The 26,363-nt window shown below is 46.0% G+C and overlaps 1 protein-coding gene across 4 annotated transcripts in view; it reads right to left on the bottom strand.

The window, feature by feature from the left end:
* The window catches only part of LOC144935794 (plectin-like), a 109,023-nt gene extending 86,030 nt beyond the window's left edge, over window positions 1–22,993 (bottom strand). For all 4 annotated transcript variants that reach the window (XM_078862545.1, XM_078862547.1, XM_078862546.1 and 1 more), the window contains exons 1-5: window positions 22,759–22,993; window positions 16,755–16,816; window positions 15,685–15,774; window positions 14,669–14,746; window positions 11,492–11,584 (exon numbers count right to left, since the gene is read on the bottom strand). In XM_078862545.1, coding sequence (XP_078718671.1) covers window positions 11,492–11,584; window positions 14,669–14,746; window positions 15,685–15,774; window positions 16,755–16,816; window positions 22,759–22,825 — 390 coding nt within the window. In that variant the 5' untranslated portion in view covers window positions 22,826–22,993. The remainder of the gene's footprint in view (window positions 1–11,491; window positions 11,585–14,668; window positions 14,747–15,684; window positions 15,775–16,754; window positions 16,817–22,758) is intronic.
* Between the last annotated feature and the right edge of the window lie 3,370 nt (window positions 22,994–26,363).

Below are 26,363 nucleotides of genomic sequence, written 5' to 3'. Positions count from 1 at the left end.
AACACGAGGTGCAGTCGATGGCAAATGAGACGATCAATTGCCGTGTGTTTTCGTTGCATTAAAAAAAAGGGGCCCTGCCATTTAATTTCACCGCAAGTAAATGACCTCAACTCATTCCATGCCTTGACTGCCACTCCGTCATGATTCTTGCTCATCGACCATCAATTCCTTCTAGCGACGAGGTCCTGCCCAAGCCCACACTTTTTCCTCGTAGTTTGAACGATGTCTCTAAACCTTGCGTATGCATTAAGCTGAAGAAATAACTCGGCTTATTCAAATTAAAATATGAAATGGCAGAATTATATATCTTTAACGGCTGCTAGTGGCATCGTGTCTACTCGGATCTGTGCATTTTTTGCAGTGACTGTCTATGATTGGATAGCATCCATCACGTGTAGTTGATTTCAAATTAAAATCCCATTCACTGCATCCGAAATGCAATTATTTGTTGAAATATAAAGGACATATTTGCATGTGCGTATCTATTTCACGAGTAGGATATGGCTCTTAAGGAAGAATGTATGTATATTCATCTGTCTTGTCAATTTTACAAACGCGTTTTAATTGAATAAGCAGCACTTACTCGAATGATAGAGTGAATTGAAATCACAAAAAATGACCACATTGTTAAGTCATCAGGTCAAAGTCTAACGTACGGTTTTAGTACACGCAATTAACTCAAACATATCTAAATAAATCTGAAACAAACATACATTTATTTTAATTCGTTTAGAAATAAAATTTGTATAAATTTTATAATCTGTTAATTTAAGTATAAATGTGTTTATTAACGTATATTAATAATTATCAAGATTATTCTACAATTAACTTGAATAAAAAGGAATGTGTTTACATTGTGCTGGCATGCCATTGAGTCATCATCGGTGTTATATTTAGAATTTATAAAAGTAATTTGCAAACGTGGAAGAGCCATTCTTTAGCTTGAATGAGTTAAAATACAACGTCTTACTCATGTTGAGGTACAACTGTGTAAATGAGGTGTGTTGTCTGCTTATTTAATTACTTATCTTCTCCGCAACAGTCCTAACGATAATTTTATATAACGTATTACGTGTATAGTGTTGCGTCAAACTAGGACCCATATCAAACAGAGAGGGTTTTTGGCTATAGACATCTGGCAGTTCACCAGCATTGCTTCAAGCAAGTCTGACTGCGAATGAGACAATGCACTTCAAAACCGGTCCAGAGTTTTGCATGTGTTGAATCATTGTATAGATCAAGCCTGGCTCTGCTGATGAGACGCTGGATGTTAAATCCGGTCCAGAGTTTTGCTTGAGTGAAACCAATGCTGCTGAAATGTTGCACTCCCAGAAGGTCGAGAGGCCGATGGGATGTGTAAAATAAAAGACGTAAATGTTTTATGTGATGGGAGAGATATGTTACATTGGAATACTGTCCGCTTTTTTTTGCAGTAAAACAAATATTTAACCATTTGCATTTAACTACAAGGAAAACGAATGATAAATGTTACTGTTTCCTAAATGCCTTTAAATTGGCAATTTATTACACGTTAAAACCTGACTTAAAGCTTTCGTGACTGCAGGAATTCCTATTCTTTGGGTCTTTCGGTAAAGTATTTCGGTAAAATCATGTAGATAGGTTAAAATTATTCAATCAATGTTTATTTCATTTTCATCAGTTATTACACATTCTCTTTTTTGTATTCTCAACACACCCTTACAAGTTAAACAAGTTTAAGGTAGGTGCATATACCAGTGACCTTTATTGCTGTGGTAATTTAAAAGTGCATTCGGCTTGTGAATACAATGGGGCCGCAGTGGTGTGTATTTAAATAAAGGCTCAGTGGTAAGACAGGTTTCAGATCTGGCCAACAATCCAATCGACTGTGGTCTCAGCAAAGTTTGCATTTTCCTGCACTGTGTTGGTTCATCTGAACGGTGGTTATAAACATATCAGCTTTCAACGTGAGCAACATTTAACTTTCAAACCGATATTTGTATTGGCAGCGAATTGATTAAAATGCAAATTATAAAACGATATGTCAAACGGCACAGTGTTCTCTGTTAAAGATCACTCGATCTGTCCCCATACCACCCCTTATGTAAATGGTGACATTTAACATATGACTGGCTAAACTGTGCTGACCTGCTCCTTTGCCAGCATCTTCACTCACTGCTCACCACCCCCTTGAAGCTCAATCCATGGCCTCCCTTCACCCCAGACATCTCTCCCCGTGACCTGTCAATGTTTGTCATTTCAGACAAGTGTACAACTGAACAGGCGGGGAGGGGGGGGCGTATGTTGTGAGCTCAGGAGCAGTGAACCCCATCGAAGTCTACGCAATGGGCCTCATCATCAGCCATGGCTGATCCACTGCTGCACGAAGGCTTTCCCAAACCGTCACCATATTTCACACAGGATTGCCATGCCACAGCCCATCACAGTTCCTGCACACGAGATGCCAATATTTAAATGTATGGAGTTATCTTCTTTACTGTGTCTTATATGTACAAGTTTCACTCAGCTTTATGCAGGTTCGGTTTGTGCGATTTCGCGTAAATGTGACTAACCTATTTAAAGCCAAAATTCGCAATATGCGGTTTGAATTCACTCATATGCGGCGATGCTGTCGGACGTGGGACTGTGTGGACTGTATGTTTCGCTTTGTGCGCCCTTTTCTGGAATGCAGCTACCGCATACAACGAGAGAAACCTGTATGTACGTCGAACTTTTAGACAACCATGCTAATCAGAGGTGCAGGAGAGGGACAACAAAACTCTGCACAAGTAACAGTCCTTAATAAATGAGTTTGCAATGTAGATGTAAAAGCACAGAGTTCCAGTCGGCTTCTAATGTCAGAAGATTGAGTATTCTTCAAATAATGCTCCCAATTCTGTATCCGATTCACCGGCAGGGTCTGTGTGTGTAACGTAGCAATGTTGCAATCCAGAAAGGCTGTGTGTGGTTCTTGCCCAGTGGATTCCTATCATCCCCTGCTCCTTCACCTACCCAGCCAATGCCATGGCTGGTGGATCCAGAGCTGCTTGAGACTGGGGGCTTTGGTTTTAAGTGCGTAGTCGGTCATGGGCATTGTTGAACCATACTTCACCAGGCTGGTCAATGTGGGGTGGTGAAGGGAACACATTTTGTCTCACTGAGGACTGTGGTGCGACTGATGTGAGTTATCCTCCACGGTACAGCATCTCAGGTTTTTCAAGGTTCTTCATTTGTGTCGCCACGTGAAGGCAATGCCCCAATTAAAAAAGTAGGGAGGCTTTAATGACGTATGCAAATTACGGTATAAGGTCACCTACCCGACTTCCCGTGGGACTGAGATACAGGTGGGCATGTGAAAAATGGGAAATGTGAACATCGAGAGAGATTGGCAGCAGCACGTGCACACACACAGGCTACCGGACAAAACACAGCTCACACTGCCTGAGCACGGGGACAACATCATCACCATCATCATTATTATTATCACTATTCGCCGTGCAATAGAACTGAAGCGTACACGAGGTTAAGATTGCGTTCCTGTCTGTGAGGTCGTTTGTTTAATAATATTAGTTACACCATCATGCGCAAATAGTTCACTGGGTGTGGACGTTTAATTGATCTGGGCAGATGTGGTGACGTCAGATATGTGACATTGTACTGTACGTATAATTCATAGAAAATACGATCAAATGGCCTTATCTCTCGACAAAGAAATGGTCAAATTGTACCCTCTGCGTTGGTGCATGACTGTTGGTGACGTTCGAGTACACTCACACTCATCTTTCGTTTTTTACTCAATTTGCATGCTACTGTAAACTAAACTAAACAATTTTTTTATTTTACCAGGTAAGGCCCCCTGAGCTATGTAACTCTTTTTCAGAAGCGACCTTTGCCACAAATGACAGCTCAATGAAGTGGCTAATCACGTGGATATTTATAGCAGCTAAATACTATAAACGCATGTTTCTAAATGTGGAGAACCTGGACAAAAATCCACGCGACCACGGTGAGAACATGTAAACTCCAAATTCACAGGCGTCAGCGTCGGTATCGAACCCACGACCCTCCTGCATACTTCACATCTCGCCACAGGGTAGACGGCTTGTACCCAGTAAACATGGCAACGTTGAGCCAACATTCGGTCAACCTTGGCATGTGGTTTGCAATGTACGGTGCGACAGAAGTTGTACACATATACATACGTGGTTGGAAATATTGGCCCATCATTGGACCCAGCGTTCCATGTTTACGTTTTACTGGGCGGTACATGGCTTAATTAAAAGTTGAATGCACTCCCAGCAAAAAGCCAAATGAACCTCTAATTACAGATTAGGCTGCCTTTGTCATTATTGTCACTTTCCAACGGTAGCTTATCCCAGCGGGTTTTTGAAGAAAAACGTGAGCAGAGTCTGTTAACCTGGGAAATTCCAGAGTCCAAGACCATTTAGCGCGGTTGACTGAGTACGGTGCAACAGAAGTTCAACATATATCTACCTCGCTTAGGACAACACTGCAAGGAAAACGTTATTTTTAAATGTTCTCCAACGCCGTACGATGCGATTCATTTACATTAAATATTAACATGCCGAGCGTCGTTCACCCTTCTTCTTCAATACGACAACTGTACGAAGTGGAAAACAGGTTCCAGAAAAGGCATTTTTGTGGGCAACTATTTTTAGTAACTAAGCTAAGCATCGTGACTAAGAAATGGGTGTTGGTGCATTCTTTTCAATATGTTGAGTCATCGAAGCAATTCCTCCAGCTTAATATACACTGCATTTAGCACAGCTGGCAAAAACAATGTTCGAAGCATATTTGCACACACCCACAAAAACCACACTAAATAAACAGACAGTACCGCAGTTAAGAATACGCAATAATAAGTACCATTTCATGCGATGAATCTCTGGCTTCAAGAGCAGGGGTAGCACTCTCCATTTCGACTTCAAAAGGAACGGCGTTGTCTTGAGCGGCTAAATCTTCCTTCAACCATCCATCAGCATTCCCAGTTGCATGTCCCTCATTCGGCGTGGCCGCTCGCTTTACAGGCGCATTTGATTCACCCAACGATTCTCCGTCTTGGACTTTCATTGAACCTAATGGAGCCTTGCTTTGCATGGCAAGGCCGAGGCCGCTGAGGTTTGCAGACACATCTTCTTTACCATTAGACCTCTCTTGCTTGCCTTTCAGCGGAGTGACTAACGTGTCACCCTCTGTCGTGGAGATGGCAGGATAAATATTAACCGGTTGCTCGAGGTCGAAAAATCGGCGTTTTGCAGGGCTCATCTGACTCAGTTTTCCCACACTCTGCCCAAAATTACCAGAGTCTGGGTCACTCAACGTAGATACGCTACTCCCATTGAAGTCTGCATTTGACGAGCCGTATCTTTCTGCCCCAATTGGAACCATTCCACCCCTACTTGTGACCCCAGCGGCGCGATGCTTGTCGCTTAACGGCGACTCATTTCCATCTTCTCCTAAAATCTGCCGCCTCTGCCCTGGATTGGGTCCAGAGGTCGGTGAAGTTGGCGAAGTTTGGAATGCAGATGCCAGGTCGACCTTTCCACGCCTGTCCTTCCGGTCAACAACCGAGTGCAAGCTGATTGCATGAATCTGACCGGCAATGTGGTCCCCGCTCTTGGCTCTTGGCACCTGTTCCAAGCGTGACATACTTGCCGACTTGCCGACGTCAGCGTCACTGGCGATCTCCTGAAGCACTATCTCCGTGGTGATCATGGTCTTCTTGGACGTGGAACCCCGTTTGAGGCCCGAGCCTCCGGTAGAAACCAGGCTGCCGTCATCCTTGGACAATTCTCCACACTGCGATTGATCCATCTCGGACACCGAATCCTGCATAGAAGACTTTGAGACTTTGCTTTTTGTGCGTTCAATTATGGTCACCTTCACTCCCTCGACCTCAGTCTCCTTGATGACCTCTTTCACTTCTTCCTCCTCCTCCTCTTCACCCTGGTTAGCTTCATCTTGAGCATCCAAAGCCTCTTCCAGCGAACTAATGTTGCTGTGTTTCGATAGCCGCGCCTTGACTCTCCCGTCATCTTGCGCAGACAGTAAATCAAACTCGTTTAGGACAGCAGTGCTGAGTGAAACTTCATCCACTGGTATTACCGTTTCCTTTGCTAGAGCCTCTGGATCTGATACACATAAGCGCTTCTTCAGTGTGTACTTATTTTTCTTCTTGCCCTTGTACGTCTTGTTGACGACCTCCGAGGTGGCTTCAAGCGGAGCCTTTGTTGGATCGAATTCCAGCTCCTGGTTGTCGACACAGCCTAACGAGTTTCCCATCGCAGTCAGCGGGGGGGAGGGGGTGGTAAAAACTTTTTCTCGTTGAAATCGACGCAAATATATATTTTTTTAAAACACAGCTTTCTAAACGACAAAGAATACCTATCGGAGCTAATTATACCTTCAGAGATGCTCGCGTGTATATAAAACACACACAAACGACTTTCAGATACGATCAGGTACCGCGAACACCTGTCCGAGCCGTTCGCTCCCCGACGCGAAACAGACGCGTTTGCAAATCTCTGAGCCGACACTAAGCCGATCTGAGGTGCACACTGCCGATTGGCGGGGCTCGCCCAGCGTACACCGAGGAAGACTCCCGCCCCGTTTCTGCCGCTGGGCATGAGGTCTGAATGGTTGACATGCCACGGGGCTGCAGCCACGGCTCGGGGAAGAGCAACAACCATTCATTCTCATGTTTTATTTTTTTGCTCGTTTTCCTTTCATTTGATTGGCTTATCGTGTTGATGCGTGCGTGTGTGACCGCATTACGTAAAGCCCCCTCCCAATTCATTGTCACAGATAAGAGTGTATTTGGAGTCAAGTAACACATTTTGGCCAAGTGTTGCAGCCCTTGCTGATCAATTTCTTGCATAATTCCTCGTGCTTACGAGTATAATAAGACAAATGAGCTGAGTTAACGAGGTTTTACATACTCAAACAATGTAAGCATTGCCCCATACTATGCTCTACTGATTGCATTCATGCAGCATGAGAAGCTGGATTAACACAGTGCACCGTGTGCACGTATCACGCCCTTGTTCGTCTTGGAGTTGTTTTTTATTAATATGCATACGGGTCATTTGAGGTTGAGAAAAAATAACCACTGACTAAGAGTTTTCTGTAGGGCAAGGCTGGTTCAGAGATCCTTGAAAATCATCTCCGAACGAACACGTTCCACCTTTACCCGTGACCACACCTGACTTTCGGCTATTGCTAAAACACGGACCAGAGCGCTTGGTTCCTCTCGTATTAGGGTTCAGTCACAGACGGCCGGCGATGATGTGTCCCCGCTGAAAATAAAATTGCAAAGAATCAACACGGAGTAAAGCGGCCTAATCGCACTGTTCGGTGATGCCGGATAAGGCACTGCCAAGCCACGGCTAACACAATTTTACTGTCATTGCACTGAGATGTTAGGGAAGAGTTCTCGTATTCACGCACCTCCGATTAGCACAATGGCTACATACGATATGAAAGATGTTCGACATACGTACAGGTGTCCCTCGATGTGTGCAACAGAGGCATTCTAAAAAACGGGCAAGCAGAGTTCAACACACGCAACGCTGCCTTGCTAGATTCCCAGAACGCAAGGCCTTGCTGGTGCTTGAAATATAATGAGTTTAAACATTGATAGGATGATGGGGCTATCATCCACGGCTTATTTTAGACGATAATTAATTCCTTACTCTTGCTCAGTATAAAATATGCTACTGTAGAAACATTAGTATAAGTTATATATTTACCGTTTTGCATTATTGTTGAACCTGGTTGTAAACAGAACAGAAACATATTCAATAAATAAAGAGAGATCTGTTAGATACAGATTGCAGTCTGGTATAAGGCTACTTTCTTTATTTCTTGTATAAATTGTTTGTGTGAACATTGATTACATTCCTTTTGCACACGTGCAATTATCCACGTGACCCCTGCAGCCGCTAGAGGTGCTACAATTCTCCACCATGTTAAAAGACGCAGGGTACTTTATTATTAAATTCGAATGGCTTCCCCAAATTGTGAGTGAGATTAATTAATGCCACTCAACTGCCGATTGTTGAAGATCATGTTGGAAGTGCTTTGGTGATAATGATACATTTAAATTATGACAATACATTTATAATAATCTATGCCTTGAGTTCCCTGGCTGGTTGCTGGCTGGGCTCCTCGCGACCCCAATGTCACTGTTAATGGCTGTGGGACATTGCCACAGAAGCTAGCTGGGTAACTGGCTAAAACGGTATTTTCCGTGAAACAAATAAACACTGAGTTGAATTGAAATTGGGAGAAAAGAAGCTCAGAAGACATTTAATAAAAGACAGCGACACCGAAGGAGTGGGAATAACAGATAGAGAAGACTGACACGGTTCATTTAAATTTGCTATATCTTTTCAATTTGTATTCCTATTAATTTACTTTGCCAGAATATTCTTTACATCCTAGAGTGCGTATATATATGAAAACCTGAAATTTCATATTATCTTGCCATTTTGTTATGCTAAAAAGGCAGATTATTTGTAGAGTTCAGAGAACAGGATTGTAAGAAGGGTATGAAAATGACAGCTGTCTCTTATTTGCTTTTGCAGAGCCACGGGTTCTCAACTAGTAACCATGAAAACAACGTTCAGCCCTTCGCAATCCACTGCTGGATGAAGGCCTTCCCACACACGTGTTCGGCCATGGGGGTTGTTTGGCCATACTTCACCACGCTGGTCAGACAATATGCAAATGCATACCTCATTTGCCATGATTATTCACGTACCACTGTTTTGTACGGTGTTGAGATGCAGTTGCATGTAAGCGCTCTATAAAATGCTATATAATACTCCACGTAGTATTGCAGTGTAAATATATTATTGAGCTCAACAAATTAATCGTTGATATTATCTAGTCCTGGAGTCTGTCACAGATGAAAAAATTGTTGCATAATACAATCAAAAAACCCATCAATAAATAAATCACCCTGTCAACATTTCTGGCATTCCCAGGATGCATTAGTCACACTCCCATTTTTATTTTTTTATTCCTGGTGTCTTCGGGCGCATCAGCATTATCATCTTTAAATTAGCTCAACGGGTTTCATCATATTCACTCATTACAATCACAGCCTCCCCTATAGTTACGATATCAAGTGTTCTCGTTTTAATGGCTGTTTTTAGACAGACTTCGTATCGTAGGTCATGCGAGACGGCAGCAGCTTGGGGAGGCCTTCATCCAGCAGTAGATTCACCATGGCTGATGATGATATTTACAAAGACACACAAAGATCCCCCGTATAGCCTGAACAGACTGTTGGGGCAAGTGCTGTTAGCGAGCACCTATGAAGGCCGGCACGGCACACGAGGGGGTGGGTGGTCAGCACCACGCCCGGCCGCCTTTGTCTCCCTAGTGGCGATGTTTACACACCTCACCAGGTACTCATTTGAGGTTGAGTCGACCTAGGGGAGGCCCAGGACCGGTTCAGATAATCGTCAATGGTGTTGGGTCGCCAGGTTCGTAGCGCAGAACGCTAACCGCGACACTACCGCTCCCCACAGATGATTTACACACACACAAACTTCGGTGTGAAACTAAATTCAACTGTCCATGTTTCACGCATTTGTGAAAATAATCTTCACGGTCGTATGAATGAACACTCTGGAGGTTATTTTACAGGACACATTCCTCGCTTTATCCAAAAGTCACTAATTTTGAATGCCGGATCTGCCAGAGGCAGGAGACGGCAGAATCTCCCCCTCCCCGTGCTGAGTGCATTCCCTCTCGCTTACCAAACCTGTCCAGGCAGCTGCTACCGTCAAAACGGCAAAGAGCAGTTCAGCACAACAAGCGGCGCTGTGCGTTTGTAAATAACAGCATCTAATTTATGTAACAGACAGCAAGCGAGGTGGATCCATGGTTACGTACTAAATTGTTTGGAAATCTTCCCGTGGTGTAATCCTGGAATAGCTGGAATTGCAATCTCGAGGTCTCCGGTTTCATCTTGCAGTGCGGCAGTTGCAACAAAGAGCACATTTTCTTAACCCCCACCCCCGCCCCAGGGGCTGTAGTACACCCAGTAGTACAAATGGGGACACCACGGTTATCCAATTGACAAGTCACATGTCGTGGGGTAACACGTGGGCTGCTCCCACCTCTACCAAGACGCCTGACCGCCGTGACGAGAGCAGTGAAAAAATACCCACGGCCATCAGTGTGGTGTGGTGTGAGCACTTCATTACTTAATTGTAGGGTGGCACCTTCAGCCTACCCATTAAATGATACGTAGACATGCGAATTATGGTGCACATGTTTTATTTACAGAGGATTGTGGTTGTAATCAAATTAATGATTTAACTCATTTAAGACAGGTTGTGGTTTCATAAGTCGAAAGCAGAGGTCCATGGGAACAAAATAAGTCCTTGCTGATGCAAAGTCCCATGAGTAATAATGCACTTGGATGAGCATGCAGCTGCCACTTAATTACAAGCTGTGGTAATGTAATTACACTATAAAAATGTACCTTTTTACATGTGTTGTGGCATCGTGGGATGCCTCTGCATGTGGTGTGAGCAGGCCCGTGTGAGAGGCACGACATATACGGCGTGCACACCACCATCGGCCCTGCAATGTGGATGCAGTACCGGCCCTAGCGGGGGCCGGCTGAGATCACTTGTCAGAGATGGATGGCACTGCACTCCACGTGCAGTGCCAGCCCACAGAGGTTAGGGGGCGGTGCGGGGTTCACAAGGGGCCACGGCACTCTGAGTGAACCCGTGGCACACGTGACGGGAGGTACCGACTGGGGGGGCCCCCAAAGAGGGGGCTGGGGGACCACAAGTCCAATCGAGATCCTTCTGGGAGCTTCCAGAAGACGGGCGTGGCTCAGGGCCGAACAAGCCCGCCACTGACAATGTAAGCCGGAGCCCTGAACGGGGCCGGCTGCTGTTGAATGAATGAAGACACGAAGTCGTCGCCTGGAAGAGAAGCCCCGAAGACAAGACCCGGACCTGAGTCGGGGTCCGGTCTAATATAGCCTCCCCAGTGTGTGTGAGGGTTTGGCTCACCAGGAGGGACTACCTCCCTAGGTTATCTATTAAAGGGGAGATACCCCTTTGTGTTTAGGGCTGAATTGATGCATAAACGTGTTGCCTCCAAAGAAGCCTTCGTCTCCGTTTGTGAACCACTACACATGGAACAGAATATCTAAATCGTCTAAAATATCCTGGAATGGACCACAAGGCCTGCTGGTTGATATTTTTTATTAATGAATCAGGAATAGTTGTATTTTATTCACTGGACGTACATTGCATTTATACAATACAGGAAGACATTTAAAATGTACCTGTGACATCTTCTGGCACATCACCTCTCTCACTTTCTCAGAAATGTGTGGCATGTGGTGGTACTACCTCCGATCGGGTTGGCAAAACTTAAAAAACAGGGGACGGGGAAAGACCCCTGACCTAAGGCGGACGTAGCTAAACGGAGAACGGATTACGAGTGTGTGTATCACCTGGTAGTGCAGAATTATGGTCCAGATCAAGCCCAGGGTAAGCTTGGGGTTCCCATCCACGATGTCCTCCTTTCTGATGTTCACCAGCTTCACCTGCTCACCGGCGCGCACAGAGGCCTCGTGTAAAAACATTGCTTCAGCAGCAGATCCGGAAAATGTGCGGTGCAATCCAAAAACGCGTTGGAGAGCTACACAGGAGATTTTGAATTATTTATTCATTGCATTCTTGCTGATTTTATTCCAGTTTTGCTATTGGCGCAATATCGTGAGAAGCAGAATCCATTCTGCAATCTTGCAGAGCAGTGCGTACCCACATTCGTGAGAGAATGACCCGTGGAAGAGTCTATCACAGAAGTACTTCTGGGATTCACTAAAATTACCTTTTTTCTAGATGCACACTGGTGGTCGCACTTTCCAACACACCCTGATGCAAGGCAACCTGATGTTGTTTCTGGTTCCCAGAGCTAGAATTTAAACAAAATAAGTGAAAATCTTTTTGAAATCGTTTTTTTAAGGTCACTGGTGACCAGGCTTACCATTAATTAGGTGCACTTAGAGAACCCAGTTTAATCACAGGCAGCTGACACCCTGATGAGAACCTATGATCTCAAGAGTAGCAGCTCAGTGACGCCTGAGCCCTTCCTCTGGACATCCGAATGACAGTTTATACAATTATGTGGAAGTACATGTGCATGCTGGTGCACTGTATTCTATTTCATGCGTGACAGAATAAAATACATGCATTCATATTTTGTTTGACTCATCTGCATGAAGTTCAGAGTTTGAAATACAAATATTTACGCAAATTCAATACATTAACATAGAGGGGAACTTAAAAAATAATCTGTACGTAAAAATATTTTAGGACCATAAAATAGATTAAATTCACCTGTTTTTAGATAAACTTTAATTTTTTTTTAAAGGACAAATCTACATCTGTTGCTTTCAACTCCTTTCAAAGCTGACAATTGTCAGATGCACGAATGCAGTTAATTTGTTAGACTATTACATTAATAAAGTGTTCTAATTTAATCCCAAAGGTATATTTTTCTTGTAAAATCTCCAAAAAAGTCAATTGTATCAACAATGAGCTTATCGGGTTCATCTTATAGAGATAGCAGGTATATATATTTTTTTCAATCAACAATGGAGATTGCTATCATGTCAATACATGTTCACACTATTAACAATACTGCTTACATATTGATTTAAAGCTTTCGTGACTGCAGGGATTCATATTCTTGGTTCTTTCGGTATCGTCACGTAGAAGGGAAATAATAAAATAATACAAATATTCAACAATTAAAATTCTCACGACGTTTCCACTGCAACACAAGCAATCATCATCAGTCTTAATTTAGGAGCTTTCGTGACTGCAGGAATTATTCTTTGGTTCTTTTCGGTTAAGTCACGTCTAAAAATAAAATAATAAATTAAAATAACATATTACGACGTTTCGATTGCAACACAAGCAATCATCATCAGGTATAAAAGAAATAGCAACAAAAATCTAACTAGAAAACTATAGACAGACATACAAGCAGACAGACATCACAACGGCACACAGAGAGAGGACACAAATCGGCACAAAGAGAGGGGTCGTTTCTGTGACGGTCCCTTAAATATAGAATATTTATATTAAATATAGAATATTTATATTTAAGGGACCGTCACAGAAACGACCCCTCTCTTTGTGCCGATTTGTGTCCTCTGTGTGCCGTTGTGATGTCTGTCTGCTTGTATGTCTGTCTATAGTTTTCTAGTTAGATTTTTGTTGCTATTTCTTTTATACCTGATGATGATTGCTTGTGTTGCAATCGAAACGTCGTAATATGTTATTTTAATTTATTATTTTATTTTTAGACGTGACTTAACCGAAAAGAACCAAAGAATAATTCCTGCAGTCACGAAAGCTCCTAAATTAAGATTGAACCACTTCTACGGGGAAGTTTTAAGCTTATCCTTTTTCTTTCTGGCTATTTGTTCTCTCTGCCTGTGTCCTCTCTTTGGAATTTTCACACTTAAAATTCTAACTTAGCAAATTTTGAAACACGTAATCAACCAGGCTATGCGTTAATTGTGTGTTAACCGACTCTCTGTGTTGTATTACATCACATTTCGATATTTTGCTAGGTTATTTAATTTTCGTGTGCCTGTCTCCTAATTTTCAATTTTGCGTGCCCGTTTTCAATTTTGCGTGCCCGATCCACATTGTCATCTTACTTGCAACAGCAGTACGTTGCCGTACACTCATTGATATGCTAATTCTCTCTGCCCCCTCCCTCTCTCCGTCCCCGCCCCCCCTCTCTATATTTAAGGGACCGTCACAGAAACGACCCCTCTCTTTGTGCCGATTTGTGTCCTCTCTCTGTGTGCCGTTGTGATGTCTGTCTGCTTGTATGTCTGTCTATAGTTTTCTAGTTAGATTTGTGTTGCTATTTCTTTTATACCTGATGATGATTGCTTGTGTTGCAATCGAAACGTCGTAATATGTTATTTAAATTTATTATTTTATTTTTAGACGTGACTTAACCGAAAAGAACCAAAGAATCATCATCAGGTGTGAAATCCTGTGGATCATGATTGCTTGTGTTGCAGTCGAAACGTCGTGAGAATTTGTATTGTTTTATATTCATATTATTTTATTATTTCCCTTCTACGTGACTTTACCGAAAGAACCAATAATATAATACTGCTTACATTAAAAATCCGTATGATAATTATATTACTGTGTTGCATTCATGATATTTAGCTAACAGCGGTCGAGCGTGCGGTTCGCAATCGGGAAGGTTGTGAGTTCCACTCCAGGTTGAGGGTCAACTTATCCATTTGGGCCCAATAACATTTAATAGCGCTTCATAGGGAGGTCAACGGTCGTTGTCTTATAGAAAGACTCAACCTCCTTGCCACAGCAAGGTGGAATGTCCACTACTCACGCGGTGCTGTAAACAGGAGACAATTGTCGCCCTTGCCTCAACTGAGCAGAAACCACTTTGACCTTTTCATAACATTTCCAAGCCGACACATTTGTGTCATTGTATATCTAGTATGGGAGCAAAATGTGCTGTCAGAAAGTGTTTTTTTTGCGCCGATAACAACTTAAAATAACCCTCACCGACCAGCGTGGTGAAGTATGTCCACACAACCTCCATGACCAACACAGGCTGCCTCGCTCACCTGCTGGTGCTGCAGGTAGTTGAGTGCGATCTGGATGTTCTGCACGTGGTGCACACGCAGCCGCCCCTTCTCTCGAATCTGAGAAAGAAACGCAGATTGCCATTGAGAGTCTCCCTCTCCCCTCTAGCAGACTGACTGCCTCCATTGCATTGAGGATCTCCCTCTCTCCTCAAGCAGACTGTCCACCTCACAAGGAGACATCACAGCGATACACTCCGCTGCTCCTCACTCAGTTATCTGGCTTGACCACCCGAATGTGAAATGTCCATGACTAGCTCGGGGTGTTTTGAACAACAGACGAGCACTGTCCCATACTCAAATGAGCAGCAAAATCCTCTTTGTATGTTTTTTTTCTTAAATCGCCGACATCGAAGAGGAGCTACAGTTTCAGCAGCGGTCGCTTCAATCTCTTGGAGCGGCAAGATCGGCATGGCGAGAGAGACGCTGTGCAGCAGAAGTGGTTGGATTTCCATTTAAACATCGTACTCAACAAAGTAGAAACTAATTGCGACATTTTGTTTACGTGACAAACTTGACTAATTGGCTGTGTCGGGTGGTGGTGGGTTAACATTTAATATTTACGTGATCTAACCCAAAACAAACCTTTAATATGGACAATATTGGTCGCGAAAGTCTACTCCTACTTGTTTAAACACACGTGGTTGACTTGGGCCCTGCTGCAAGTACTGCAATGCCCCCCCACCCAGCCTCTTGGCATCCCCCCCTCTCCATATCCCCGGCGTTCTCTCCGGCCCGTGGGCCCTGGTGCAGCTGCGCCGCCCGCACACTCGATAGCTACCATCCACTCCAGATTGTAAGGCACCCCAAAGTTGTTCCCAGTGTCAGTGAAAGTCACACAAATCTGGTCTCACATACGCACACACACAACTACCGTATTAACGAGACGCACCCCTCGACTTTTGCTTTCAATTGCAGGTTAAAAAATAAAGTGTCCATCTTATTATCCGGAGGGTTCAGTATGCCACCGTTGTGTAGAAAGGACCGATCGCACGTACAATGCAGTCTCCAGACATGGATTCCAGCAGCGAGATGAGGGCCTGTCCATCGCGTAGGTCCTCGTACAGGTCTCCAATGTTCACGCGCACCTGCAGCATGGCACAGCGCAGGATCCACACTGTGAGCTAAGAACGCCATTTTTATTTTACCAATTAAGGCCCCACTGAGCGATATGGCTCATTTTCAGAAGTGACCTGGCTATAACAAATTATAATTCAACGATATGACGTACCATGTGAACATTTATAGAAGCCAAATACATTGGGACGCTGTCTTTCCGACAGCTCTGTTCTTCACCTGAGGACGGCTGCTTGTGTTGTGGCCGAAACGTCGTGAGAATTGTATTTTATTATTTTTATTTGCATTATTTCATTATTTCCCTTCTACGTGACTTTACCGAAAGAACCAAGAATATGAATCCTGCAGTCACGAAAGCTTTAAATTGAAATTTAAGCCAAATACTCTTAACGCGGGGAGAATATACAAACTCCAAATATACAGTAGGTGCCAGGGTCCGCATCGAACCCACAACTTACTGCATACCAGGCGAGAGAGTTAACATCTCTTCACTATGAGCGGTGGTGCTCCCGGCGTCAAAGCCCCCGTGACAATCACAACTAAGAGCCGCGATAATAATAGTGTACGCTACGTAATGCCCACTGAGAGTAATACAATGCTTTCTATGGGTAGGGTAGGACATTCTTGCGTTGGAATGTTTCTGCAGGATACAAGTGCTGTCGTACACAAAGCAGGTCTAAGAAGCAACGCAGCTTTGACCCTGTTTTGTATTTTGATGTGCAACTGCCTGGGAATATGAGGCGTTAAAGGCTTGGGCTGCAAGGTAGCAGGTAGATGCCAGGAAAGGAATGGATTACTTCAATCTATCTGTGGAGCCTTTTCTCCACGTAGCACGGTTGCTGTCAAACACCAATGGATGGAATTGGCCGAACATTTTAATGCATTGCTATCCTAAAAAAAATACCTTGAGACTCAGTGAGGCTTATCATGGGAAAGGAATTGTAATTATAAATTACGTTATTCATGTGTTCTACAGTTCACCAGCACTCACCTGCTGTAAGTGGTTGTTAATCCATTTGGTGAACGTTTTCTTTTGCACCCTGTCTCGTTCATCTGCCAAACCAGAGTAACGAAACCCGATACAACAATGTTACTGCCAGTGCACTACTCCCCTCTCGACAACCTCTCACAATTGTCAAGGGTATGGTGTCAATGCCTGGTATGTCATTATTTACCCCCAACCACAGCGATTCGTATGGTGAACTTCTTTTCGCACCGTATGTAGCCAACCGAGCTCATCGGAGATGTTGGAGGACAAAAAACTAAACCCAAAAATCAGATGCGATTGTCATGATTTGTAGTTGCGATTCCATTCATAAATCTCTCATTTTGTCGTCTCAGTTTTACCCTTATATATTGTTTCGCATTTGTCCAGGTTTGTTCGCTCTATTCGACTAAATCTATCATTAACCCATGATGTGTACGCTTTGTAAACAATAAATTATCATACGTGATGTCATACAAGTATGGTGAGAGGAATAATCCATTTGAATTGAATCATTGATGCATCGTTGTAATCCCGAATCACTATTCAAAGTTGTCAGGGTTATAGGGTGGAGGGAGGGGGTGAATTGTGATACCGCCAATAACAATGACGACTACGATGACCTTCTATTTACGACCGACACCATATCCATCGATGCATTCCTGCCTCATTCATTTTAATGATCATCATCAGCCATGATCAATGGACCGCTGGATGCAGGACTCCCCAAGGTGTCACCATTCATTGCGGTCTCGCGAGGTTTTACAGTCTATCGAGGTCCTGCAAAGGACATTATTTCATCACTCCACCTCCACGGTGACCAAACTTTCAGACCTGTCCCCTCCCTTGGCTGGCACTCCATCATTATTCTTGGCCATCTCTTACAGCCAACTTACTTGTGTTAATAGTTAAAATACTGATTTTAACCTGTGACCCATGTGATCATCTTTCTGTCCCTCAGTGTCATTCTAAGCACGCATGTCTCAATGGCACTTTCTGCAGTTTTGAGCTTTTTTAATGTCCCTGTTTCTGATCAATGTGTCATAGCAGTTAATTATAATAATCAGTGCACACACGAAAGTATACGCATACATTTACGCTGTGTAAAACATGCTTTTTAAACAGTCATAACATTGATAGTATTTTTAACTCAGTGTAAACCCATTGAAGTATTTTAACAGGGAGACACATACTACACATATTACATTACAATACTTTACACATTTACCTGCAAATGGCACAAGCTAGGCATGGTGGCACACACGTGTGATCCAGGGCTTTGGAGGATAAGGTCAGTGGATCACGCAGATTTGTGAAATTCCCAAAACCTGCTGAGCTTCAAAGCGGCCAGGAGATGAACGTACAAACATTTAATTGTTGAATCCATCTGTGCGGATCACTGATTATCATTCCCTTATATACGACCAAATAATTCTAAATGAGCCTGAACTCATCAGATGTCAAGCGCTGGATAGTATTTGGGTGCGACTCTACCTGAGAATAACAGGCGTCAATAAGTTTGGGCTGTTAAGGGACAGAGATCTCAGTAGAATAATGGATATTGAGAGTTTTGAGTGTTACCCCCTTGTATGCGTGGGGTTCCTCTGGTCGCTCCCGTTTCCTTCCATATGCCACTCTGGCCAAACACCCTAACGCAGCACCTTCTCTGGGTAAAGGGCATTAGTATATCCGTCATCGCATTACAATGACAATGCACCAGCCCCATTCTAAAGCCACACCTTTACGTTAAATGTCAATGAAAGTCACCCTAAAGGAAGCGTGGGCTACTGCTCATCTTCATTGGCACCACTCCGCCAGCGGTACAAACTCCACATTCCCATGACAGGAGCCAGTCTCTCCGCACGACAACCCGAAACGTGTAACACATTTGTGCCGACCACGACTTGAACTCTCGCCCTTACGATTGCGAGTTGCGAGCCCCGAAACCGCAACATCTCGCTGCGTGCACACCATCCAACAACACGTGGTGTGGTGGTGTGTGTGGGCACGTTGCGGGGACACACTGTACCCAGCACTGTGTTGGAAACAGTCTTGTGCGTTCCCGACGAGGCGTAAGTTGATCTCACACCATCCAGCAATATGAAAAGACTTCACACAGACAGACGCGTAGTGGCCCACCATCCTACACACGCACGCCGTGCCCCAGTGGTAGGGGCAGGATGATGCCCTTGTAATGGCTCAGCCATCTGTCGCCACACACACGCGGCAAAGCTGCTTGGAGTGGGGGGGGCTGCACGTTGAAGCATTCGGCAACGCCAACTTCGGGGGGCCCTTTCGGGCACATTCTGGACGCGGTGGCGATGATGTTTTATACGAATTCGCCTTCACACGAGCACGTTTGGAGCGCGCAGTATCAGCTCGTGCAATGTGTATTCAGCTGGGCGCAATTGACGTCCGATCCGAGACGGAAGAGTAGGCCAAAAACAACCTCCACGAATTCTCTCTCGAGCAGTGACAAGCGACTGCCTGCCCAGAGATGCTCGCGGAGCGCTCGAATTGAACCGCAATTTTGTTTTAAATGTTGTAGCCACCCCGGGCACGATGGGGCACCAGAGACAAAGTCTGTGTCTGCATGAGACACAAAGTCTCTGGCTGCATGAGACACAAAGTCTCTGGCTGTGTGTTGTGTCTGCATGAGACACAAAGCCAGTGTCTGTGTGTTGTGTCTGCATGAGACACAAAGTCTATGGCTGTGTGTTGTGTCTGCATGAGACACAAAGTCTCTGGCTGTGTGTTGTGTCTGCATGAGACACAAAGTCTCTGGCTGTGTGTTGTGTCTGCATGAGACACACAGTCTCTGGCTGTGTGTTGTGTCTGCATGAGACACAAAGTCTCTGGCTGTGTGCTGTGTCTGCATGAGACACAGTCTCTGGCTGTGTGTTGTGTCTGCATGAGACACAAAGTATGTGTCTGTGTGTTGTGTCTGCATGAGACACAAAGTCTCTGGCTGTGTGTTGTGTCTGCATGAGACACAAAGTCCCTGGCTGCATGAGACACAAAGTCTCTGGCTGTGTGTTGTGTCTGCATGAGACACAAAGCCTGTGTCTGTGTGTTGTGTCTGCATGAGACACAAAGTATCTGGCTGTGTGTTGTGTCTGCATGATACACAAAGTCTCTGGCTGTGTGTTGTGTCTGCATGAGACACAGTCTCTGGCTGTGTGTTGTGTCTGCATGAGACACACAGTCTCTGGCTGTGTGTTGTGTCTGCATGAGACACAAAGTCTCTGGCTGTGTGTTGTGTCTGCATGAGACACACAGTCTCTGGCTGTGTGTTGTGTCTGCATGAGGCACAAAGTCTCTGGCTGTGTGTTGTGTCTGCATGAGACACAAAGTCTCTGGCTGTGTGTTGTGTCTGCATGAGACACAAAGTCTCTGGCTGTGTGTTGTGTCTGCATGAGACACACAGTCTCTGGCTGTGTGTTGTGTCTGCATGAGACACACAGTCTCTGGCTGTGTGTTGTGTCTGCATGAGACACAAAGTCTCTGGCTGTGTGTTGTGTCTGCATGAGGCACAAAGTCTCTGGCTGTGTGTTGTGTCTGCATGAGACACAAAGTCTCTGGCTGTGTGTTGTGTCTGCATGAGACACAATGTATCTGGCTGTGTGTTGTGTCTGCATGAGACACAAAGTCTCTGGCTGTGTGTTGTGTCTGCATGAGACACAAAGTATCTGGCTGTGTGTTGTGTCTGCATGAGACACAAAGTCTCTGGCTGTGTGTTGTGTCTGCATGAGACACAAAGTCTCTGGCTGTGTGTTGTGTCTGCGTGAGACACAAAGTCTCTGGCTGTGTGTTGTGTCTGCATGAGACACAAAGTCTCTGGCTGTGTGTTGTGTCTGCATGAGACACAAAGTATGTGTCTCTGTGGTGTGTCTGCATGAGACAAAGTATGTGTCTCTGTGTTGTGTCTGCATGAGACACAAAGCCTGTGTCTGTGTGTTGTGTCTGCAGGAGACACAAAGTCGGTGTGTTGTGTCTGCAGGAGACACAAAGTCTCTGGCTGTGTGTTGTGTCTGCAGGAGACACAAAGTATCTGGCTGTGTGTTGTGTCTGCAGGAGACACAAAGTCTCTGGCTGTGTGTTGTGTCTGCAGGAGACATACAGTCTCTGGCTGTGTGTTGTGTCTGCAGGAGACACAAAGTATCTGGCTGTGTGTTGTGTCTGCAGGAGACACACAGTCTCTGGCTGTGTGTTGTGTCTGCAGGAGACACACAGTCTCTGGCTGTGTGTTGTGTCTGCAGGAGACACAAAGTATCTGGCTGTGTGTTGTGTCTGCAGGAGACACAGTCTCTGGCTGTGTGTTGTGTCTGCAGGAGACACAAAGTATCTGGCTGTGTGTTGTGTCTGCAGGAGACACACAGTCTCTGGCTGTGTGTTGTGTCTGCAGGAGACACAAAGTCTCTGGCTGTGTGTTGTGTCTGCAGGAGACACAAAGTATCTGGCTGTGTGTTGTGTCTGCAGGAGACACAGTCTCTGGCTGTGTGTTGTGTCTGCAGGAGGAGGAGGGGAGCGGTGGCACCGAGGGGCACTTTGCAGGGCGCCCTCGACAAAAATCCACTGCGGCTTTTGTTTTTGCAATCGTCGTAGGACAAACGCGGCGAACTCATGCCTACAAACTGCTCTGTGTATATCTGTATATCTCTGTGTATATGTTTATGTGTATCTGTGTGTGTATATATCTCAGCATTGCCCGCTGTAGCGGGGTGGGGATACCAACAAAGGCTGCGACGTCGTGCGGCTCGGCGGGGTGGGAATGACAGCGGAGACGATTTCGCGCCACAACGGGGCCCGCGAGCACACGACACACACAGCACACAGTACACACACACAGTATATACACACAGTACACACACAGCACACAGTATATACACACAGCACACAATACACCCAGTATATACACTACACAACACACACACAACACACACACAGCACACGACACACACAGCACACACACAGCACACAATACACACACAGTACACAATACACACAGTATATACACTACACAACACACACAGTATATACACAGTATATACACTACACAACACACACACAGCACACAGTATATACACACAGTACACAATACACACAGCACACAGTATATACACACAGTACACAATACACACAGTATATACACTACACAGCACACGGTATATACACTACACAACACACACACAGCACACAGTATATACACACAGTACACAATACACACAGCACACACAGCACACAGTATATACACACAGTACACAATACACACAGTATATACACTACACAGCACACAGTATATACACACAGTACACAATGCACACAGTATATACACTACACAACACACACACAGTACACACAACACACAGTATACACACGACACACAACACACACACATGACACACACAGTACACATACAGCACACGACACACAGTACACAGTATATACACACAGTACACAATACACACAGTATATACACTACACTACACAACACAGTACACACACACAGTACACACAACACAGTACACACAACACACACATGACACACACACAGTACACACACAGCACACGACACACAACACACACATGACACACACAGGACACACATGACACACACAGGACACACACGACACATGGCACACAACACACAATACACACAGTATACACATGACACACACAGGACATACACACGACACATGACACACAGTATACACATGACACACACAGGACATACACACGACACACAACACACAGTATACACACATGACACACACAGTACACACAGTACACACATGACACACACAGTACACACACATCACACACATGACACACACAGGACACATGGCACAGTATACACATGACACACACACGACACATGGCACACAACACACAGTACACACATGACACACACAGGACACACACACATGACACACAGTATACACACAGTACACACACGACACACACAGAGAGAGAGGCGAGCCGGCGGCGCTCAAGGCGGCGGGGTACGCACCCATGCAGCACATCTGTAGAATGAGACGAGCATTCCGCTCTCGTTCTTCCACGAAAATCTGTCCCATCGTTACCACCTCGCACCGAAACAGACGCAGAACCAAATACAGTGGTCGTGGTGGCGGTGGTGGCACTGCTACTGTACCAATAATAATCGCACGGAGTAATGACGCCCAGCCGAATTCAAATTTCAAATCGCGGGCTGCGTGGAATATTTCGCCGTTACCGCCCCAGAGCTTCCTAGGCACTCGGGGGGGGGCTGAGGGGGTTGTGGGGGGGGGCTGACGGTGGGGGTGGCGGGCTGACGAGGTAGGGGGGGGGTGGTGGGGGGGGCTGACGAGGTAGGGGGGGGGGTGGTGGGGGGGGCTGACGAAGTAGGGGGGTGGTGGTGGGGGGGGCTGACGAGGTAGGGGGGGTGGTGGTGGGGGGGGCTGACGAGGTAGGGGGGGGTGGGGGGGGCTGACGAGGTAGGGGGGGGTGGTGGGGGGGGGCTGACGAGGTAGGGGGGGGCTGACGAGGTAGGGGGGGTGGTGGGGGGGGGCTGACGAGGTAGGGGGGTGGTGGTGGGGGGGGCTGACGAGGTAGGGGGGGGCTGACGAGGTAGGGGGGTGGTGGTGGGGGGGGCTGACGAGGTAGGGGGGGGGGCTGACGGGGTGGGGGGGGGCTGACGAGGTAGGGGGGTGGTGGGGGGGGGTTGACGAGGTAGGGGGGTGGTGGGGGGGCTGACGAGGGGAGGGGGGGCGTTATTGCAAATCTGCGGGTGTCCCGGGTCCAGTGGCAGCGGCAAAGCTCCCCGCGCCTCTTAGCGGCTTCGACGACGAACACCCCCCCCCCCACGATGCCTCGTGAGCACAGCTGGTGCCACCCAGACACAGCTACAGCTGCTGCAGCTGCTTCTTATTCTGCTGCTGTAGCTGCTCGATCGGCTTGTGGCGGCGTGGGGAGCGAGGCGAGCGATTTGGCGACGCCGCAACTCTCGTGGTGCCGTGGGGGGGGGGGCACGCCGTGGCCGACCGCCCGTGCCCCATTTCGAGTGCGGGGGGGGGCACGTTCATTCAACGCCGCTCTTCCCACCGACGGGACGACAGTCGATTGAATTGCTTCAAGCCGAACGCGGGGTTTGTAGGCCGACCGCCCACGGCTGTCGCCTCTAACCGCGTTGTGTTTCTTCTCTCCCCACCACCCACCGCCCCAGTTATCGGGAGAGATGAATCGGCGATTGGGAGATCATTGATCATTGAGCGTCACTGTCCAGAGTGCTGACAACGCAGGCGACACCCGAGTTCGTTTGGCTCGAGGGAGTCGTCTTGGCTTGGGGATGCAGTGGGGGTGGCACAGTTGGGTTTGTTACAATCGGGTTTAATTGTCTTTTTATATTAAACCCGATCATCTGAGATTGGGAGAAATCCGGTTTAATTGGTTCTAATTGCAGAACCGCACTTCTCAACGATGGGCTTCGTCCATTCCAAGCTAAGGAACTCACTGGCGCCCACGATTGTGGTGTAGAAGCTCCTCGTGTTCATCAAGACCAACCTGCCCGCATTCTACGATAGCAGCACCGACGAGGAAGCAGCCTAAGCCTTGGATCAGAGTTTCGTGTTCATTAAACCAGGTTTGAATTCCCCGACATCGGGTTTAATTGTATTGAAGAAAAAAACCCGAAGCCTGCCGCTGGAAAAATCGGGTTTTTTCCACCCATGGGATGCAGGCGGAGCGGGGGGGGGGGATTATGATGATTATGATTCATCTCGCAGGGAAGGGAGCAGCAGCACGCGGGATGGATCCTTCGGTGTATGAACGCTCTCCGAGCGCGTAGCGGATCGAGTTCCAACTTTGTCCGCACGCGGAGGCAGCAACAACAACAACACAAAGACACGAAGAAGCCCTTAAGCGTTCAGTAAAGCGACGCTAAGAGCATATTTAACAAGCACCGCACAGGAACCCAGGGAAACGTCTCCATTGCGATAGCAGTCCGCTTAGAGTTCGTCATTTTGAAGATCTCTCACAACGCAGATTACAACAACAACGAATATCAAATTTAGACGACGTCTCAATTAGTTTGCATAGCCTCTTTGCGACCGCGTTCTTCCAAATCTCTTGATCTGCTGCATCTTGTGACCTGGAGACATCTTGGAGACTGAGCAACCCGAAGCGATGTCTTAGTCCCGGGCTAAATCCTTGCTGCTGCTGCTGCTATTATTAGAAGAGCCGAGCAAGAGGGATTTGGGTTCAGGCTCGGAGCGCGCTGTGTACGCACAATAGGTGAAGGCGCTTCCTTGACGCGAACTTCCGATAGAGAGAAAAATGTCCCAGCGTGCACGAAACATTTTGCACTCGAGTGCCGAAGGCGTCAGCCTGGAAATTTTCTTTTTTAAAACCCAAATACACAATCCACACTTTGACAACAGCGTCACATTTTTATTCTGTCGTCCCTTTAACAAATATAAAAAAAACAGCTGTTAATCTCTAGAGCAGTGTTGCTTGCGAGCGCACCCCCCCCCCCTTTTGAAAGCAACCACATTTCCTACGTGGAGGGGAGGGGGTGGAGAGAAATTGCTTATGCCGAAGGGAACCGCACATTATAATCTACAGCTCGCAGATGTTGCTGTACAGTCGTTGTTTTTCTCACACGCGCACCAAGCAACGTGCAACACGTTCCCCGCTTTGAGAACGGGACAGCCCCCAATGCATGAAACGGTCGGTGCAACTGCTAATGCCGCCCAGAATGTCGGGATGTTGCAAATGTGTGATGGGAGGGAAGATGTGAAATAAATAAATAAATATGGGCTAAAAGCAATACGACTCCCCCCAGCCAAGAGAGAATACAGCACAATAGAAGTTATCTAAGTCACATTTATAAATCACTGATGCCCCCCCCCCCAATAAGATTAGCGGTGGCACGCTCGCCCAATGCTTGTATTTCGAATGTGGAATAAGTGTCATTGAAATAATGGAATACATATATATGCTTCGATGCTGTAAAGATATAGCATTGCTTATGTCATCATAACACAGAGGACATGCTCAAACGTGGATATAGCCAGAGGCTCTAAAAGGACTGCATAATGACTTGCTGGCAAATCTTGAGGTGCACTGGGTATAAAGCGCTGAGCTCTAAACCTGCCGACCGAGGTTGGATTCCAAGCCACAGCTGACGTGACCGGTGAGTGGATTTAAAACCCGTCCTGCCTAGGACCCCAGTTTTTATTTAGCAACCCATATTGACCAGATGAGTGACATTTGGTAAAGCGACTCCCACTCACTCGCCCATGACAGACACGAAGTGGGTGGCCTTTATTCAGCAGTGGATTTTTTTAAAGGGCTTTAATTACGATGTCTTTTTATTCAGTCAAGTTTAATTCAAACAACATTCTTTCTTTACCGCTTATTTGCTGCATATTCACTGGGTAATGTGCTAAAGCAGATAGATGCAGTCGCACACAACTACAGTATTGTGAAATAAAATCAAAATCCACAACGTTCATAATTAGTGGTGAGTATACTGTAATGTGAACCCGAGTTTGATTCCTAATGTATGGTCAAACAACCGCCATGATACATTGCATGGGGAGCCCTCCATCCGGTAGTGGTTTGAAGGTTTGAAAA

The sequence above is a fragment of the Lampetra fluviatilis genome, chromosome 14, assembly GCF_964198595.1.
Source record: "Lampetra fluviatilis chromosome 14, kcLamFluv1.1, whole genome shotgun sequence".
NCBI lineage: Eukaryota > Metazoa > Chordata > Hyperoartia > Petromyzontiformes > Petromyzontidae > Lampetra > Lampetra fluviatilis.
This window is presented reverse-complemented; position numbering and strand designations above follow the sequence as displayed.